This window comes from Chaetodon trifascialis, chromosome 20 (assembly GCF_039877785.1).
Source record: "Chaetodon trifascialis isolate fChaTrf1 chromosome 20, fChaTrf1.hap1, whole genome shotgun sequence".
Taxonomy (NCBI): domain Eukaryota; kingdom Metazoa; phylum Chordata; class Actinopteri; order Chaetodontiformes; family Chaetodontidae; genus Chaetodon; species Chaetodon trifascialis.
Window position 1 is genome coordinate 23788987 of NC_092075.1, and position 21253 is coordinate 23810239.

Consider the following 21253-nt stretch of genomic DNA (forward strand, 5'->3'; position numbering starts at 1 on the left):
CAATGCATGAGTGAATATGTAGCCAGACTTAAAGCCATTTGCTGTTGATTTCAATGATAGATTTTAGAGGTTAGTAAACACGTTGGAGCCAAAGTATAGAATTCTATCAAGGCAACACTTCAGTCACAGTGATATGAGCTCTACACCAACAGACGAAGGCTTCAGTGACACAGAGCCTCAAAGAAGCAGAGTGTATCTCAATAACCACAGATGGGTGGACTTGACAAGCTACTCAGAGGTATGATACACTCACAGCTCATGTTATAACAAGCGAATGGGAAATTTAAAGTTTTGTCCTACAGATGAGCCTCTTTTCAAATCACATACTGGACTGAATATAGCTGAGGTGATGAAATCTGCTGTTTTGGAGAGGGAGCTTGACATGAAGAAAAACAGTTATCACACTACTGCTGTAATTACAGAAAATGCACGAAATATCGGTGTAGTCATGAGGGAAGCCGGATTGTCCCCACACATAAAATGTTTTGCACACACTTTAAACCTTGCTTCACAAACCGGTTTGAACAAAGGCCACACCAGCCATCTGCTTTGTCGAGTGAGGTATGTTCGACTGAAACAGCTGTGCTGACCATCAAACAGAGACTGTTAAAACCTGCCATTACATGAACTGATGTTCTATGTGGACATCCGATGGAACTGCTTTTTCAATCATTTTATAAAAGACTGCTACTGACTGCTGCTTTGTTTTGATTTTTAAATTGTACATGGTTCAATCAATCATTGCCAAAGACAATTCATGCCAACTATTTGCACATACTTAGGTCTTGGCTGGCTATTTTTATTTTATTTTATGAAAGAAGGAAAGCAGAAGCACTTAAAAAACGAATTCGATATGAATAAAAAATGCTGTACACACTATTTTAATAAAATGCAATAAGTATTGAATCATGGACTTTATATCGAGGTATTATCATACTGTGAGTCTTTATTTGTGGAATTTCTTGCCTCTTAAATGCATTTGAGACCATCAGTTGTGTTGTGCAGATGCAGTGTTGATATACAGTAAAAAGCCCTGTTCAACTTATACTCAGCTTATATGGAAACAAGTTCAAAATTGTTGGGAAAGCATTACAGATAACTATGTCAGTGAACAAAAGTTCAGTGTGCATGCGCCGACCGTGCATGTAGCCTGTTGCAGTCGCTCCTGTTTGTTTTCTTAGTTTTCCTAACTTTTTTTTGCTCTATTCTTTGCTATACCGTTTGTATTTTTATGACTGACATCTTGAAGCTGTGCCCTCTCCAAACACATTGGTCGAGAGAGTTCTGGTCTGTTTCTTCACTACGGAATTGCTACTTTCACTGGGACACAGCACCGACGTGCAGTGACTTCATGGCCGCATTGTTTACTCCAGAGATCAGCTGATCGTGCTGAGGCCGGCCAGCTTGTTGGCCAAAACATCAGAGATCCCCGCTGAAATCTGGAGGAAAACACAGAGGATGCAGGGGAGGACCGAAACAGTGGAGCAGTGGTCCCCAAACTACGGCCCGCCTCCACATTTGGCCCGGCCCCCTGAACAATACCAGCATTATGATTTTTTTTTTTCCAGTCTGGCCATGCAATCGAGACTAATACACGCATAGAACGTGACATTCTATTCCACCCTTCTGCAGTCTGTGCCCCTATCTAAAACCTCCCCCCCACAGAAAAAAAATCCTAGACTCGCAAAGTGTTGAAGTGGGATTCTGTCATGAAGGTTGTGGTGTCATGCATAAACTTCATCAGAGCAAAAGGGACTTTTTGAGGTGGAGTTTTGAGGTGTTTTTACGAGCTGCTACCTGAAATTAACGCATTTCTTCATTCAAAAGACAAAACGGTCCCAGAGCTGATCGACCCAGAATGGAAATGGCACCTCACATTTTTTAACAGATGTGACAGAAACGCTGAACAGCCTTAACTTGCAGCTACAAGGCCAGGGGAAACTCATTTGCGACATGTATTCCCACATACAGATGCAGCAGCCTCGAAATTCCCCTCGCAGCCAGAGGCCATCCAGCTCCCAGCCGGCTGCCAGCCAGCTACCAGTCCCCCCCCTCCTCTTGGGGGTGTGCCCAGAATCAACTATAAACATGCCTCTTCATTCAATTGCAGGACGTCACCAGGAGATGGCGTGTCCCTCACAGGAACATATCTCAGGGGCAAAGATTTTTACTATAAAAACTTTACAATACATTCATCTGCTTTAGTAGGCTTATTTGTAGTTAGGCAGTCACAGTTACTCAACTATTTTACGTTGATTATTTAAATCAACTTAGAAAAATATTTCTTGCACAAAGTCTTAAAAAAGTCATAAATGTGTGTTTCCATCAGCCTGTTTTAATACATATTTTCGATTTGCAAACGGGAAATTCCAAAGTTTTTCTCTTACAATATACTGTATGAATTTTTTTGTGATTGTTGCGATCAAAAAAAACAAACTCATGTAAAAAAGTTGTATATAATCACTTTCTATATGATAATAAGCATACTTCACATTACAGAAACAGTCGAAAAGATTCAGTTCCCATCTAAAAAAAAAAAAAAAACGTTTTAACTTGAGAATGAGAAGCATTAGCTCAAAGTTACGAAATCATTTGGCGCAGTTGGTAGAGCGTCCGCCCCATGTATGAAGTTCTCTGCAGCGGCTACGGGTTCGATTCCCTCTTTCAGCCCTTATGGCTGCTCCTCAGCTGTCCTATACACTAAAGGCCAAAAAGCCCAAAACATAACTTCGAAAAAAAAAAAAGTTACAAAATCATTCCTAAGTCATAAAAGTGATGTAGCTTTACAAAACAGCCTGTGACTCCAAGAAGAAACAGGCTCCATCTGTTTACATAGAGTTTGCTTTTGATAATTATCAACAAAAATGATTACCTAATTTTACTTTACACGCGCTGGAACAGAGACAGAGCTGCAGGAGCAGAGCGCGTCATCTGGAGATTCCAGGGCTCGCCTATGTTTTCCGCAACAGGCGCGCGGCTCTCGGCAAAAATAGACCAGGAAGCGGCCAGTTGACAGTCATATTAGTATTGGCTGAATATGCGCTAATTTTTGCGATTGCAAGATTTCCTGGTCGGACTGATAATATACATTTTGATGCATGAGGGAGGTGGGAAAGTTGGCTTATCCATAAATGTAATTAAGTGTAATGGAAACATTTAGTGAAGTCTATAAAGTAGCCAGCGACACAATATTAATATCTGTGGCACAAATTGATTTTTAATTACTGGAGGTACGCGCTCCCCTCAGCCCTCCACCTATTTTACTGGCCATAGCTAGTCTGTGGGACAGTGGGGGCTGGGAGCCTGTTTGGCTGGCGACCATCCATTGAGTTAGAACAAAGGATACACTGTAATGCAAATAATGACTTTTCAGCCAACAACGCGGCCGGCTCGACACTACACATGCCTGACAGAGTGACAGACAGGAGAACATCATGACACCCGTGGTGATGATGCGCGATGTGTCAGTGAAACTACAGGTTTACTCAGCTCTGAAATGTGCCGGGAGTTAATCGCTTCAAATGCACAAATGCAGTGAAGTTCACAAACCACCAACAGTTTATAGAATAGGATGGACTGTCTATCAGTGGCCATTAGAGCAGCTCTCTAATAATTAAAATAGATGTCACACTGTGCGGAAGAGCTTAATAAGTTAACAAGAGATTTGGCCACGACAGCTGAAATGTAAACTTCTGTGATGCAAAACTGTGTTTGCTTCTGATGTCTAAGTGTAAAGCGTTTTAAATCACGTGCATCTTCTTTGTACTCAGAAGCACATCAAGAATGCATTTTTTACTCCGGAAATCATGAAAAATCAACAAAATATCACAGCCTAGGGAAGGATCACAAACTTTTCAATGTCTAATGTCAATTTACTAGTCGCCTTTATATTTATTTATTTACGTGCATAACGTGCTGTCTGCCACCAGTTTTGTGTGGAAATACTTCAAAATATGAAACAATGAAACAATTGGATTTATACTTTAGCCAAAATCGGGGTGAAATATTGCATGCCACGGATTAGACAGATACAGAAATCATCATCTGAGAAATACTCATGATACTGATTTCACTGCTTATTGGCCGTTTTCATGTGTGTGTGTTAACTGATTGGTCAATAAAAACAAGTAGATTGGCCCATCTACATCGGCCCATTGGCCCTTTATGCCCCACAACATTGTTTTTTTCATTGGTCTGATTGGCCCATTAGGATTATTCATGATTGAATGTAGGTGTCGTGCGGGGGATGAGGCTCGCTGGCTGCGGAGGGAGAGTTGATGTTGTATTAAGAACCTGTCTGCCTGGTCTAACATGATGAAGTCATGTTGAACATTTCCGTTTCCCAAAAAAACATTTATTTGAGGTGCAGCGGCACAATATTAATATCAAACACGCGTGCACAACGCCTGACGTAAAAAATGCATTCTCGGTGTGCTTCTGATTACTATGTTTTCCCGTGACTATAACTTTTTTTAATAGTTACTGTTTATATTCATTGCGTGAACAGTCACACAGACAGAGTGATGAAAAAGATCAGTGATAATTAACTACAGTATATTAAGCCTATGATGTTGAACATCGCAGTGCCCAGTGCGAGCCGTCTGCTGCGCTCCGCAGCCGCCTGTGAAGGCGAACGAAATCTGGAACCTTTCAGCTCAATGACATGACTTTGAAAGCACCAAGTGGCTTATTTTAACGAATTTCGTTAGATTAAAATGTGTAGAACTGTAAAATATCACTTCCGTGAGGCTGTTCAGTCAGACATTAACAGATCATAGGCTGAAATTGGCATTTCATCCTCCCGTCCCTCCCTCTTCAGCGCACTGTAAATGATTTCTGTCCGGTAATATACAGTACACACACATACAGGACTCTGCGTATTGCTGGTCGCCGCATCAAATAGCGACCCGCAAATCTAAAATGCGCTACAAACAGGAAACCCACCAACTGAAAAGCAGAGTGGCTCCGCGAATCAGGCAGAGTATTAAACATTTAACTGTTTAGCAGTTCAAAATGCTAGAAAAACGCGACGCACAACTTCTGTTATTCATGATTAATTTTCTGGGCACAAATCACTCGGCACACGGAGATGCGCTGGGAGCCTCTCCAAAGGTGGAGAGAGATGTGGAGGAAAAGGCAGGATGGGCAGATGAGCAGATCCAAGCTTGTGAACAAGCACTACAATAATGTGGATGATTAAGCATAATTATATTTAAAAAAACTGCACAGGGTGCTCTACTAGACAAGCAGTTTTTCTTACAGCAGTGGAGGCTATGTGCAGATCTAATGAACGACTCAGCAAAGCAGACACGGTAACCAATTATAATGACTGCTCCTCCTGGTGGACTGATCGAGCGAGTGCAGGTAGTTTCTGCAAATGGAGCTTAGGGGTGTTACGAGTTGGCCCCGCGCCGATGACGTCATCGCGGGGGATCTCATTACAGTCACGAACCCGCCTACTGCAGAGCAGGGACCAGTCACGGACCCGCCAGGGCCTCAGCATGAGATTAGGGGAATTTCGAGGGCGCTACATCTGTAAGAGCATTAGAGGTGAAACTAGCGCTGCTTTTGGAACAAGTGGAAAAAGCACAACTTCATCCATCTCCCTGCTACCCAAAACCTCTCTGCAGAAAACCCAGCAGTCCCGTTCCCAGCTGAAAAGTGTGTGGAAGCACTGGAAATGCTGAAGGCGGAGTTCGGTGTGCGATTCCGTGAACTACAAGTTAATGCAAAAGAAATCCGTCTTTTCCAGAACCCCTTTGTTGCCGACATCGATGAAGCCCAGCCTTCTTATCAGTTTGAGATGGCCGAACTGTGATGTTCTGAAAGATGCATTCAAGCCCAACAGTCTCATGGACTTCTATGCCGCCCTCCCAAACGACACATACCCTAACATTAAAAAACACGCAATGAAGATGTCCACACTTTTTGGCAGCACATATATCTGCGAGCAAACTTTCTCACACATGAACACCTGAAAACTCTGATGAGATCAAGATTGACAGATGAACATCTGCATCAGTGTTTGAGATGCAGATTAGACTGTCGGGGGACATCCAAAGATACACCGAGCTCCTCTGTCCTTCTGTCCCTCTCCATCCGCACGCTCTCATGTCCTACCACGGCGTGTTACTAACTTAGCTCCTTCCCCGGAGTCTCTGTGCTTTGTCGTCTTGCAGGTTCCCATGGACAGTGGCTGAATCTGGATTGTGGATTTCAGCTGCATCTCCTGCCTTGGCCCTGCCTGACATCCACTGCAACTGCTACTGCTGTTATTACATCCACTGTCACTGTTACTGTGACTGCATGTCTGTCTCTGTCTCTCTCTCTGACTGCATTTCTGTCTGTCTGTCTGTCTGTCTGTCTGTCTGTCTGTCTGTCTGTCTGTCTGTCTGTCTGTCTGTCTGTCTCACTCTCCCTCTCTTGCTCTTCCTCTCTCACCCAACCGGTCGAGGCAGATGGCCGCCCACCCAGAGTCTGGTTCTGCTCAAAGTTTCTGCCTGTTAAAAGGAAGTTTTTCCTCGCCACTGTCGCCAAGTGCTTGCTCATGGGGGAATTGTTGGTTTCTTTGTAGATAAAAGAGCTTGGTCTGTACCAGCTCTATATGGAAAGTGTCCTGAGACAACTTCTGTTGTGATTTGGCGCTATACAAATAAATAAAATTGAAATTGAAATTGAATTGAGACTGGCTGTGACTAAATTGGAACCTGACATTCAACTTCTCACCAGCCAGATGCAGGCCCACAGTTCACACTGATGAACATAAATAGGTAAGCTCACTTTTCTGATTTGAATGAGTCATTCTGAGTATAAACAAATATAATCTTAATAAAATCTATTAGGATAAAATCCATCTCCACAACCATACTGGTAGTGAAATGTATTGTGCTGTGTAGGTGCTGTATCACTTAGTTCGGTTTCTCAGCCTGCTTGCTTTGTGGTTTTCACAGTGAAGTTGATGAAAGAGAGAGCTGCAAACAGCGGTGTCTACAAGCCTACTGGAACCTACAAAAGGATTATAAGGAAGAAACACAAGAACTTTGAGAGACTGCTCATATGAGTCATTTAAGTAAGAGATTCGGCTCTGACAACTAAGCTGAACTTTTACCTGTTAAGATTGTGCACGGCACAACAGAAAGTTAATGTTACATGGACTTTTTTTCTGTGAAGAACCCAGAGAGGGTTATTTGGTTATTATTTATTTCATAAATAGTGTTATTATTTATTTTCTGACTTTTTTTCCTGTGAAGATCCCGGAAAGGGTTATTAATATTTGGTAATGTGTGGCTTTCTGGAAAACAATAAATGTTTACATTTAGGCACCCCTGCGATCGTCACACTTTTTCTGTTACAAACTGACCCCGGCCCCCATCAGAGAAGGGAAAAGTTATGTGGCCCTCACAGGAAAAAGGCCGACCCCGACTGCACCGAGAGTGGTAAGCGTAAAATAGGGGGGCTCGCTGTTCTAGTCAACAACCGATGGCGTAATCCTGGTCACGTTAGCATCAAGAAACGAATCTTTTGCCCGGACATTGAACTGTTGGCTGTTGGGCGCAGGCCATATTATTTGCCCAGGGTGTTTTCACATGCCATTATCGGAGCTGTTTACATCCCCACCTCTGCCAACCCGACGTCAGCATGCGACATCATTCACTCCGCCGTATCCTGTCTACAAACTCAACACCCGAGTGCATTCATCACTATCTCGGGTGACTTCAACCACATCACCATGGCAACAACACTGCCCAACTTCACCCAGTATGTGAGCTGTCCTACAAGAGAGGAGAGAACCCTGGACTTGCTGTATGCTAACGCCAAGGATGCATACAGCTGCTCCCCCCTCCCGCCTCTGGGTAGGTCAGACCATAACCTTGTGCACCTCAATCCCTGTCAGCCTGCGACCACAAGGACAGTGAGGAGATTGTCAGAGGAGACATATGAGACACTGTGGGGCTGTTTTGAGGTGACAGACTGGCAGGCACTCTGTGAGCCACATAGGGAGGACATTGATGGGCTCACAGAGTGCATCAAGGACATCCCATGAGGGATACCAGAGCAAAAAAGCGGATGCCTCATGTCCTCCACCAGAGGCCACTGCTCGTGAGGATTCACTGACTCCAACCACTAAAACTCCACCGAGGTCACCATCTCCAACTGCCCAAACTCCATCCAACTCATCATCTTCACTGGGTATCCCATCACCCTCCTCCCCCCTACTGGAGTTTACTGAACCAAATGAACAAACTTGTCAGCGCTGGTATCAGGCTTACTCCTTGCCCATCTGGGATCCTGTCCCCCCAAATTCCACCCCGCCCCCTACAACCACCCTGTCCCCCTCCACCACCACAGCACCGACGGGCACCACCTCCACCCCTTCCACGGCTTGATCTGAACCTACTCCAGTCCCCTAGTAAGAGCCCAGCACAGCCGACTATTTGTGTTGGTAACTGATGTGTTCTGGTCCAGCTTTTAAGGCAAATGTTATGCCTGACTTTTCCAAGGAAAAGCCAGGGCCCATTGTGCCGGAAGCTTCATTGATTCATGTCTCCTTAGGGAGGAGGAGAAGATCGGTCCATCTCTCCAGAAACATCACATCATCGAATTTAACATGTATTCCATGTCAGCCACAGTATGTTCTAAAACATGGGGATGTTGGACTTTTTAGCAAATTTAACTTAGCTCTTTTAAATTTTAGGTCTTTGGCAGGCAAATCATTCTTAATCAATGACTTTATCATCAAGCATAAGCTTGATTTTATGTTTTTTACTGAAACTTGGTTAGGACAAGATAACAGCACAGCAGTTCTCAATGAGTCAGCCCCTCCGAATTTCAGTTTCATAAGTGAAGTAAGAATGCATAAGAGAGGAGGTGGAGTCGCCATTTTGTTTAATGATAGCATTCAATGCAAGAGAGTCTCTTATGGTCATTTTGAATCTTTTGAATATGTTGCCACTCAATCAAAGTCTCCCTGTCAATCAGTCTTCGTAACCATCTACAAGCCCCCAAAATACAATGCAAAGTTTTCTGATGAGTTTGCCAATCTACTGTCTGTTGTTTGTATTGATTTTGACTGTGTTGTGTTAGTGGGTGACTTCAACATTCCTGTTGATAATCTCAAAGATGGATGTGCTAAAGAACTTCTAAACATCCTGGAACATTTTGGCCTATCTCAGCACGTAACACATTCAACACATAACAAAGGGCATATATTAGATTTGGTTATCTCCAAAGGGCTTAATATCTCTGAGGTTATGGTGACTGATGTTGCTCTTTCTGATCATTACTGTGTGTCATTTAAAATGGCCACACCTGCTATTCGTAACAAAAGTGGAACAGAGGTAATCAAAAAGCGTTATATTAATGATAACACCTGTGCAGTCTTCACTCAGTCTTTTACACCATCACCAATACTGCCCTCAGCGTCAACTGATGACCTTGTAAATGATTTCAGTTCCAAAGTTATGACTATTATTGACTCCATCGCTCCAACTAAGACCAAAGTTTTGTCAGGAAGGAAAAAGGCACCTTGGAGAAACACCACACTGGTCAAAGTCCAGAAAAGAGTCTGCAGACAGGCAGAGCGCAGGTGGCGAAAAACCAAACCCCAGGTTCATTATGAAATTTACAAAAACAGTCTCCACACCTATAACCATGAACTAAAGAAGGCAAGGCAAGCATTCTTCTCAGAGATTATCAACAGAAACTGTAATAATGCCCACACTTTGTTTTCTGTTGTGGACAGACTGACAAACCCCACAGCATCAGTCCCTACTGAGCTGCTGTCCAACAAGTCATGCAATGATTTTGCAGCCTTTTTTACAGATAAAATTTCAAGGATAAGACAAACAGTGTGCAGCTCCAACTCAGGCAAAATGATAAGTCCATCTGTGCCTTCTTATTCTCCAGTTAATCTAGCACATTTTAACCTTCTTGATCATACAAGGCTGACAGAAACTGTATCACAGTTAAAATCCACAACATGCTGCCTTGATACCCTGCCAACAAAGTTTTTTAAAAATGTTTTTAATTGCATAGCTCCAGATGTGTTGCAGATAATAAATAATTCTCTTCAGTCCGGTCAGTTTCCCCAGGCCTTAAAAACTGCAATAATAAAACCTCTCCTAAAAAAGACTAATCTGGATGCTTCAGTAATAAGTAGCTACAGGCCAATATCATGCATAATCTTCCCTTTCTGGGAAAAATTACTGAAAGGGTTGTTTTTCAACAAACGTATGCTTTCATGATGCAGAACAATCGTTTTAATGCATTTCAGTCTGGATTTCGTCCACACCACAGCACTGAGACTGTACTTATCAAAGTTTTAAATGACATACATCTGAATAATGATGCTTCCAAAACCTCAGTCTTAGTATTATTAGATCTCAGTGCTGCCTTTGACACGGTTGATCATGACAAACTTCTTGACAGACTGGAAAAGTGGGTGGGACTTACTGGCACTGTACTACACTGGTTCAAATCCTATTTACAAGATAGAGACTACTTTGTGTCAATTGGTGAGCATGTGTCTGAACGAAAAAAGATGATGTGTGGGGTGCCACAAGGGTCCATTCTCGGACCACTTCTTTTCAATATCTATGTTGCCCCTAGCTCAGATTATGGAGCATCATAATATTTCTTATCATACTTGCGCAGATGATACACAACTTTATATTTCTGTGTCATCACATGACTACAGTCCCTTACTTTCACTGAGTGAGTGTATTCATCAAATCAATGAGTGGATGTGCCAGAATTTTCTTCAGCTTAATGCAGATAAGACAGAAGTGATTGTTTTTGGCCCCAAAAATGAAAGGTCAAAGATCAGTGCTCAACTTAACTCCATGTCACTGACAACAACAGATAAAGCCAGAAATCTTGGTGTAATTATTGATTCGGACCTGAATTTTAACAACCATTTAAAGCTGATTACTAAATCAGCCTACTACCACCTGAAAAATATAACCAGAATCAAGGGTTGTCTGTCCAAAGAAGACATGGAAAAACTTGTTCATGCATTCATTTTCAGTAGGTTGGATTATTGCAATGGAGTCTTTACTGGCCTAATCAAAAAATCAATTAGGCAACTACAGCTGATCCAAAATGCGGCTGCACGAGTCCTTACAAACACCAGAAAAATGGACCACATCACACCAGTCCTCAGATCACTACATTGGCTCCCTGTGAGTCAAAGAATAGACTTTAAAATCTTACTGTTGGTCTATAAAGCATTAAATGGTCTAGGGCCAAAATATATTCTAGATTTATTGACTCCATATGAAGTATCCAGACCTCTCAGGTCATCAGGGACAGGTCTATTGTGTGTTCCCAGAATCAGAACCAAACAAAGTGAAGCAGCTTTCAGTTATTATGCTCCTCACCTGTGCAACATTCTCTCTGCACACCTGAGGTCTGCACCAAGTGTCAGCTCATTTAAATCAGGGTTGAAAACATTATTATTTGCTACAGCTTTTACTTAAAGTAAGTGTATTTGCTCAATGGTTTAATCATTATAAATGCTAAATTATTGTCCTTTAATTGTATTTTATTTTTATTTTTTTGTTCTCTTCTAATCAAAATGTATGATTTTTATGCTTCTGTAAAGCACTTTGAATTGCCGAGTGTATGAATTGTGCTATACAAATAAATTTGCCTTGCCTTGCCTTGCCTATATCACTTTCTGTGTGGACTCCACTGCCCCAGCCAGGACTGTCCATTGTTATCCAAATAACAAGCCGTGGGTAACAAAGGACATCAAAATCATCCTCAATGAGAAGAAGAGGGCTTTCAGAGCTCGTAACAGGGAGGAGGTGAGAACAACACAGGGGGAACTGATGGTGAAAATCAAGGAGGCTAAGGAGAAATACAGGAGGAGCTGGAGTAGAGAGAGGTCTGGAGGCAGCGTTGACAGGGCTGTGGTGGCTAGTGCTATTGTCTATGCTGTTGCGTGCGGGGGCAGCAGGCTGAGGATGGCGGACGGCAACAGACTTGTCAAACTGATCCGTAAGGCCAGTGACGTTGTGGGAATGGAGTGTGACTCTCTGACGGTGGTGTCAGAGAAGCGGATGCTGACTAAGCTACGGACTATCTCGGACAACGTCTCACACCCACTTCATGATGTGCTGGTGAGGCACAAGAGTACTTTCAACTCATTCCACCAAAATGCACGACTGAACGCCACAGGAAATCATTCCTGCCTGTGGCCATCAAACTGTCAGATCATTCATATTTATACTGCAGTTCACTACTGACTTAATATAATAATCATGTGCAATAACCAACAGTGTAATTACTCTGTGCAATAATTCAATTTGTGTAATATCCACTGTCATACATATATTCTGTCATACTTGTATTTATTTTTTACACTGTTATATAACTTATTTTTGTAAATACATGTAAATCTCTCATCTTTTCTATTCTTTTAAGGAGCACCTGAAACAAAAACAATTCCCCCTCGGGGATCAATAAAGTATTTCTGATTCTGATTCTGAAAAGGCGGCTGCTTTGAAGAATCTACAATCTTAGATATATTTTGCTTTGTTTACTACATAATTCTATGTGTCCTTTCATAGTTGAGATATCTTAAGTCTATTGTAGAAACCAATAGAAATAAAGAAAAACTACTGAATATGAAGGTACAGTGCATTCGGAAAGTAGTCACATCCCTTCACTTTCCCCACATTTTGTTTCAGCCTTTTTTCAAAATGGATTTAATTCCTTTTTTGTCTTATCAATCTACACACAATACCTCATAATGACAAAGTGAAAAAAGTTTTTCAGAAATTTTTGCAAATGTATTAAAATGAAAAAAACTTAAATATCACATGTACATAAGTATTCACACCCTTTGCTATGACACTCAAAATCTAGGGGCATCCTGTTTCCACTGATCATCCTGGAGATGTTTCGACAACTTGATTGGAGTTCACCTGTAGTAAATTCAATTGACTGGACATGATTTGGAAAGGCACACACCTGTCTATATAAGGTTCCACTGGTGACAGTGCATTTCAGAGCAGAAAACAAGCCATGAAGTCAAAAGAATTGTCTGTAGACCTCCAAGACGGGGTTGTATTGAGGCACAGATCTGGCGAAGGGTACAAAAAACATCTGCAGCATTGAAGGTCCTGAAGAGCACAGTGGTCTCCATCATTCGTAAAAAGAAGTTTGGAACCACCAGGACTCTTCCTAGAGCTGGCCATTCGGCCAAACTGAGCAATCGGGGAGAAGGGCCTTGGTCAGGAAGGTGACCAAGAACCCAATGGTCACTGACAAAGCTCCAGCATTCCTCTGTGGAGAGGGGAGAACCTACCAGAAGGACAACCATCTCTGCAGCACTCTATCAATCAGGCCTTTATGGAAGAGTGGCCAGACAGAAGCCTCTACTACTACTAAAAGAGCTTGGTCTGTGCCAGCTCTATATGGAAAGTGTCCTGAGACAACTTCTGTTGTGATTTGGCGCTATACAAATAAAATAAAATTGAATTGAATTGAATTGAATTGAATTGAATTGAATTGAATTGAATTGAATTGCTCAGTAAAAGGCACATTACAGCCCGCTTACAGTTTGCCAAAAGGCACCTAAAGGACCCTCAGACCATGAGAAACAAGATTCTCTGGTCTGGTGAAACAAAGATGGAACTCTTCGGCCTGAATGCCAAGCATCACGTCTGGAGGAAATCAGGCACCTCTCACCACCTGGCTAATACCACCCCTATGGTGAAGCATGGTGGTGGCAGCATCATGCTGTGGCGGTGTTTTACAGTGGCAGGAACTGGGAGACTAGTCAGGATCGAGGGAAAGATGAATGAAGCAAAGTACAGAGAGATCATGGATGAAAACCTGCTTCAGAGTGCTCAGAACCTGACTGGGGCGAAAGTTTACCTTCCAACAGGACAACGACCCAAAACACACAGCCAAGACAACGAAGGAGTGGCTGTAGGACAAGTCTGTGAATGTCCCTGAGTGGCTCAGCCACAGCCCAGACTTGAACCTAACTGAACATCTCTGGAAAGACCTGAAAATAGCTGTGCTATGCAGCGACGCTCCCCATCTAACCTGACAGAGCTTGAGAGGATCTGCAGAGAAGAATGTGAGAAACACAAGTGCAGGAGTGCCAAGCTTGCAGCATCATCCCCAAGGAGACTTGAGGCTGTAATCGCTGCCAAGGGTGCCTCGACTAAGTACCGACTAAAGGTTGTGAATATTTATGTACATGCAATATTTCAGTTTTTTATTTGTAATACATTTGCAAAAAATTCTAAAATACTTATGTACATGCAATATTTCAGTTTTTTATTTTTAATAAACTTGCAAAAATGTCTAAAAAACCTTTTTTTACTTTGTCATTATGGGGTATTGTGTGTAGATTGATGAGATAAAAAAGGAATTTACTCCATTTTGGAAAAGGCTGTAACATAACAAAATGTGGAGAAAGTGAAGGGGTGTGAATACCTTCTGAATGCACTGTAGGTCTAAACTTTTGACTGGTATGGTATGCATACCATCATGTCATGTGAGATCCGGTCATGTGAGAACAGCGTGTAGCTACCTGAAAGAGGAACTGTCGGCTTCTCAGGTATTCAGCCAGGATATCCAGCATCCGTACCATCTGGGAGAAGATGAGAACTCTGTGGCCTCGCTCCTTCAGACGCACAAGCAGTTTGTCCAATAGAACCAGCTTCCCACTGCTGCGGATCAGTTGCTGTGAGAGGAAATAAGGGGCTAACAATTGCTTGTCTTTCCTCTCCAAATGACATGAAATCAACCCTTACGCAACTGTGTTCATTCAGTATGCTGCTGGAATTAACCACATCCACCAAGTTTGTTGTTGTTACAAAAATGTCTTGGTCTTTTGCAGATAAACATATTTTTCAAGAATTCCCCCACCTTCCAACATACATCCACATAACTGAACCACCCTTTGCTGTGACCTCCTATAGAGAAAGAGTTGACATTATGGGGAATTTCAAGCAGCTACAGTCAATATTTCTAGAATAACGATGCAACAATATGAAAGTAGTTGCTCATAGTGATGTATGAGCAGAGAATGAGCAGCTCCCCTTTGCTTTAATCGAGCTTTACAGTGAGTTTCAGCTCGTTGTGGCCAATAACTTTAATGTTTTGGTTAACTCTCACTGCTAGTGTTGAGATGATTTCAGTAGGCAAACCTCTAAAAACTCACTTTACACTAACTGCTCAGCACCAAAAAGTAGACAAACACATTTACAGACACATTTTTCCTGCAGAAATTGGAGACCGCATAATTGTTTATTCATATCCTTGTTAATATGATGCTAACATTATCTGGATTCCTCAAAAGCAGGATATGATGCTTACATATGCAAACACATACTATAGGAATTCAAAATTATCATAAATGTAAATTCATTAAAAAAAAAAAAAATCAGATTCCAAAACTTTTAAGTACTGTCAGTCTGATGTTGCAACACAACGTCATATATACAGACCTGTAAGGCTTCAGCTTTGTTGAGGAACTCATTGTCCTCTGGGGGCTTGATAAGGTAACAGTGGTTACAACACTTCTTCAGCTCCATCATGATGTTTAGGAAGCCTGATGTGCTGCCTTTGGTACCTTTACTCAGAGCCTTGTAGTTCCTGGTCAGGATCCATCTGTTCACAAACAGCGGACATGCAATCACACATTACTACAACCCTTATTCCAAAAAAGTATGAACGCTGAGTAAAACATAAAACAGAAGGTGATACTTTGCTAGTCCTTTCTGACATCTGCTCAATTGAAAGCAGAACAAAGACAGTAATGTTTTAAACCATCAACTTCACTGATTTTTATAAATACATGATTATTCTAATTTTAATGGCACCAACATGGTTAAAACCAATGAAAAGCTCAAAAAACATGCAGATGATAGTATCATGACTGGTTATGAAAGGTACATCCTTGAAAGGCTCAGTTGTTCATAAGCAAGTATGGGGCGAGTTTCACCACTTCATGAAACACACAATTGTATTGTGGATTGCAGATATTGCTACATGGTTCAGGAGTACTTTGTAAAACCATAAACATGGTTCACTTAGGAATTACTGCATTCTGTTTTTTTGAACTTTTTGAAATCAGGGTTGAATGCAGTACCAAAGTTTTCTACACATTACTGCTTGCTGGTCAGCACTCATTACCTTAGGTTCACTCATGTGGTTTACTTAAAAGGTCCAGAATAATGAGAAATCAAATATCTACATGTTTTCTGCAATAATGAAATTTCCCCTCCGGGGAACTAATAAAGGCTTTCTTTCTTATTCTGAAGACCATAAAATTACTGTCCAACTCTTACTTGTAATACTGTTTCTGGATAGCACTCATCTCCACCCGGAGGATCTGCTCTACTTTGGCAGGAAGAGATTTCTCCACGTCCTTCTTGACTCGGCGCAGCAGAAAAGGTTCCAGCTCTTTGTGCAGACTGGTGTAGCCAGAGTCCCTGCCTTTACCATGCTCTTCCTCAAACAACTCCCAAGAGTGAAATCTTGAGAAACAAAACATACAACACACATCAGTGATGGTATAGCAACACAGTCAACTCATTGTACAAGATACAGAATAACATTCCTTTGATATTCTTCCTTAGAGCATATATTTGTGACCACTGTCTCATGTTGCATATGTGTATGGGTTTATCCATGTCTTTTGCGAGCTTCATTTGAATTGGGGCTGAGCAGTTCATGGAAATATTATCAAAATCGCAATATGGGCAAGAGCAATATCCAAATTGCAGGAACTGCAAGTTTTTAATAAAGGGAAAATTAATCAAAACATTATGAAGCATCGTGGTGCCACAGAGTTGGACTGGCCTATAAATCATATTCTCCAGACCCAAGAGAACAGGCTTATTTAATACAGACCCTAGGGGAAAAAAATAAATAAATCACGCAATGTTTATATATTTTTCAGTGAAAATGAAATGAAAATAAATAAATCACGCAATGTTTATATATTTTTCAGTGAAAATGAAATGCACATTTTCAGTTGGATAACCATTCCAACTGAAAATGTGACTGGCATTGCAACTGTCAAATAACTGCAATATCAGGCTAAAATAAAGTAATTTTTACTGCAAGGCCACTTTGGCCTTTGACAAATGCAAATTTATTGGGACATCATGGCCAAAAGCAATGGTCTAATAACAATAAGAGATTATAACATATTATGACGACAAAATGGTACCCAGTCAACAATTGGGAGTCAGTGTATTGAAAAATAGCACAGGGTTTATGAAAACTGTAACCTGAACATTTGGCTTTTCCACAAATTGCTGTTTTTAAATGTGTACAACTCATATTGTTACTCTTATAGTATAAGAAATATAAATGGGCTAAGGGTGATCAAGAGTGTCTTAAGTGCAAATACTAGCAGTTGAGTCTGAGATCATAATAGCTACCACAAAAATTACTACAAGCTTATGATCAAAAAATATGTTTCATTGAAGCGCAACAAAGCAAAATAAAATTCAAAAAAATTTCTTGGTTCATCTTTTCACTGTTCCAACAATCATCACTAATTCTGGATTCGTTGATATAAACTCTTAATTCAGAGGAGCAAGAAAGGGGGCAAACATCAGAGAAGCAGCAGGGGAAACAGCGCATGTAGCTTACACTTTCACAACTAACTCACAAATTATTTTCACAGGACATTGTGACAGGAGAGACATAAATATGTGGGACTTCAACAGATTTTACTTGTTTAAAAAAAGGAAACTCCTGTCTGTCATGCAGTGTTTGCAGTGCAGCTGCTGCAGCCATAATGTATTTTTTTCACAGTCAAATATTCATTTTAACAATCAAATGTATGGGTGTTTTTACAATTAGAATAAGAATTCGAATACTCGAAACAGCCCTATGATACACAGCAGCCGACAGAAAGAGGTCATACTATATACAGAGAAATATTAGCTTTTTCAGGGTGAATAAGTGTTAGTGATGATAGTGATTATTATTAATGATTATGTTAACGATAATGACAAATGACTTTATGCAACTTTTTCACAAATGCATTAGCACTCCTTACACTGATGTGCAAAATCAGTTGCGTTCCTCTTAAACACCATGATGATACGCATTATTTCTCTGAACTCTTCTGGTGAAATTTTAAAATCTGGTGCACAACATCCAGTGTCGTGCCTGAACGCATTCACTGAACGATAGTTCATGAACTCGTTCATATTTTGGGCGAACGTGAACTGAACATACTGTATTACTGCCTGATGAACGTAACTGTGAACTCGTTCATTCTGGTGTCTGTGAACGGCACGCTCTCTCAGTTTAACTTCGTTCAATCGGGTGCCAGATTTCTATACAGCGTTCCAGGCGAAAACCCGGCAAAAACACACCGTAAACAGGCCTTAATATGTAGTGGAAAAAACACCCAACCTGGCAACACCAGCCGCCAGTGCCACACCGCTGCATGCGTCATCAAAACAAAAAGCAGCATGGAGGCAACAAAGCAGCAAGTCGGCATCATATGATCATTTAAATGAGTTTTATGACAAGGTCGGTGAGGATGGGAAAAATCTCACATTTCTGTGCAAACTTTGGCTTTCAAAAAGAAAGCAACCCTGAAACGGCACATTGAACTGAAGCACCCGGCTAGCCTTTCAAGGTATGTTCTGACGCATAGTTACAGTTTTAAAACTGCTAAAATAATTGCTGTCTGTGGTTCTATATGGGCTGTGGCAATAATTTTGAAAAATAATAGCTTGCAGCAACATATGGAAACAAAAAAGAACTATGAACTAGTTCATTTTTGGAACGGTGAACTTAGTTCAAAATTTTGAATTATGAACTATAAATTGAACTAGTTCATTTTGAAATTTGTGATCTGAACTTTGAACTAGTTCGTGTAGAAACTGAACTTTCCCAACACTGACAACATCAGTGTTTGCTGTACGTAAGAGTCTACTCTGTTGCAATCTAAACACACCTGAAAGTGGAATCAAGGAGTACTGATGCTCAGAGAGTGCTTATACATCACTGCAGGAGAGAACTAATTAGTCTTTAAAAGGAACAACAGATATAACCTACTTCTCAGGCATAATGAAGTGCAGCAGGGACCAGAGTTCTTTCAGGGAGTTCTGCAATGGTGTTCCTGTGATCAGGAGTCTGTGATTGGACTTAAAGTCAATCATGGTCTTGTAGAGGAGGGAGTCATCATTTTTCAGTCGATGTGCTTCATCCACACCAATGAAAGCCCAGCTGACACTGCCCAAAAATGACTGGAGACGCACACACATTAGTTATAGATTTTTATGTGCTAACATCATACTGCACAGCTTTAGAATTGGCTGTTACAGTTTCATATGTATCATACACAAAGGAGATTAAGTGGCAAACATTAGCAAGACCATGATCCATGGTAAAGTGAAATAGCACTGACCTTGTCTTTGAGAAGAATCTCATATGTTGTGAGTAGGATGTTAAATTTCATTCTCTTACTATGGACATGCATCCACTCATGTGTCCTGATCTATTAAATGAACCCAGAGAAGAAAAAGACACATTAAAAATGTTAAGACAGTCACTAAGAATCTGTCTGCAAGTCTTTGCTGTTTGCATCGATACATCTTAACTTGTGATTACAAGGAAAGGGGAATATGAAATTGTATCAATAGTTGTGGGAAAAAAAATTCTCAAATGTGACCTGGAGTACAACCATTGCCCCTCCTCTATGTGTGTGTGTGTGTGTATATGCGCGCATGTGTGTAAGCACAATACCATGTTCCTGCTGCTGATGTCTCCCAGGTAGACCACAACATTCATCTGAGGGGCCCACAGCTGGATTTCTCTCTGCCAGGAGGTTAGTGTAGAGAGAGGCACAACCAGCAAGAAGGGCCCATACAGTTGGTGCTCATTAAACAGGTAGTTGAGGAAGCAAATGGTCTGGATGGTCTTCCCTAAACCCATCTCATCAGCAAGGATGCAACTGTTACCTCTATGAATGAAGCCAGAGTATAAGAGAGCAAAGGCATAAGCTCAGATTGTGGGGCTCATACACTGCTGGGTGATAGAGCATCCCATTACCATGGGACATATTACATTCATATACACTGCTCAAAAAAAATAAGGGAACACATATATCAGATCATGATGAACGAATTATTTAGTTGACGGTCTTTACTGATGTACGTTGTATAATTTGTTGTTCAAATCACACAAAAAATCAAAGCAAATTTAAATCACAGGCTGATCCAACTTGCATGAATTTTACCACAACAACTCATAATGTGACTCAGCAGTGGGACGGCTGTGGCTTAGGAGGTAGAGTGGTTGTCCACCAATCAGGAGGTCCGTGGTTCAATCCCTGGACTCAGCAGTCCACATGCTGAAGTATCCTTGGGCAAGATGCTGAACTTCTACTGAACTGCCCCCGATCCATCAGTGTGTGAATTCATATGTACGCTGCTTTGGATAAAAGACAAAGTCTGCCAAATGACTAATTGTAATTGGAGTCAGTATGGCCCTGTGTGCCTGTATGCACTCCTGACAATCTGGGCATGCTGACGGATGGTGTCCTGGGGGATATCCTCCCAGCCCTAGATCAGGGCATCAGTGAGCTCCTGGAAATCGGATGCACCGATACATAAAATCCCATAGGCTCAATTGGATTTAGGTAAGGGAAATGTGAAGGCCAGTCAATGGCATCAATGCTTTTGTCATCCAGGAACTGCCTACACACTCTGGTCAAATGAAGCCGGGCATTGTCCTGTACCAAGAAGAACCCAGGGCCCAATGCACCAGTCTGACAATCGCTCTGAGGATTTCATCCCGGTACCCAACAGCAGTCAGGGTACCAGTGGCTATGTAAGGTCTGTGCGACCCTCCAAGGATATGCCTTCGCAAACTATCACTGGCCCACCGCCAAACCAGTCATGCTTCCTGTTCCTTCTCGCACAAAGGAGCAGTTACCAGTCCTACTGCTGGGTTGATGCCCTTCTACATCCCTGGCCAGCTCTCATTGCGTAACGGCCCGTCTCCTGGTATCTCCTCCATGGTCTTGCGACTGTGCTGGGAGACAGAGCACACCTCCTTGCGACTGCATATATGGATGTGCCATCCTGGAGGAGCTGGACTACCTGTGCTACCTGACTGGGCTGCAGGTACCACCTCATGCTACCATTACTGGCAAGGACACTAATAGAAGTCAAAACTAGAGAAGAAGCAGTCAGGAAGGATAAGGAGTGAGCAATTGCCTATGGCCACCACATGCAAATCTCATTACCTTTTT

The 21253-nt window shown here is 41.7% G+C and overlaps 1 protein-coding gene and 1 pseudogene across 3 annotated transcripts in view; one reads left to right on the plus strand and one right to left on the minus strand.

Annotated features, from left to right (window-relative positions):
* Nucleotides 1-21253, minus strand: part of chd1 (chromodomain helicase DNA binding protein 1) — a 61614-nt gene that overhangs the window by 29340 nt on the left and 11021 nt on the right. For all 3 annotated transcript variants that reach the window (XM_070988483.1, XM_070988482.1, XM_070988481.1), the window contains 6 exons: nucleotides 19744-19960; nucleotides 19406-19495; nucleotides 19054-19244; nucleotides 16314-16502; nucleotides 15471-15633; nucleotides 14552-14704 (listed from right to left, as the gene is read on the minus strand). In XM_070988483.1, coding sequence (XP_070844584.1) covers nucleotides 14552-14704; nucleotides 15471-15633; nucleotides 16314-16502; nucleotides 19054-19244; nucleotides 19406-19495; nucleotides 19744-19960 — 1003 coding nt within the window. The remainder of the gene's footprint in view (nucleotides 1-14551; nucleotides 14705-15470; nucleotides 15634-16313; nucleotides 16503-19053; nucleotides 19245-19405; nucleotides 19496-19743; nucleotides 19961-21253) is intronic.
* On the plus strand, nucleotides 11832-13811 carry LOC139348971 (uncharacterized; annotated as a pseudogene).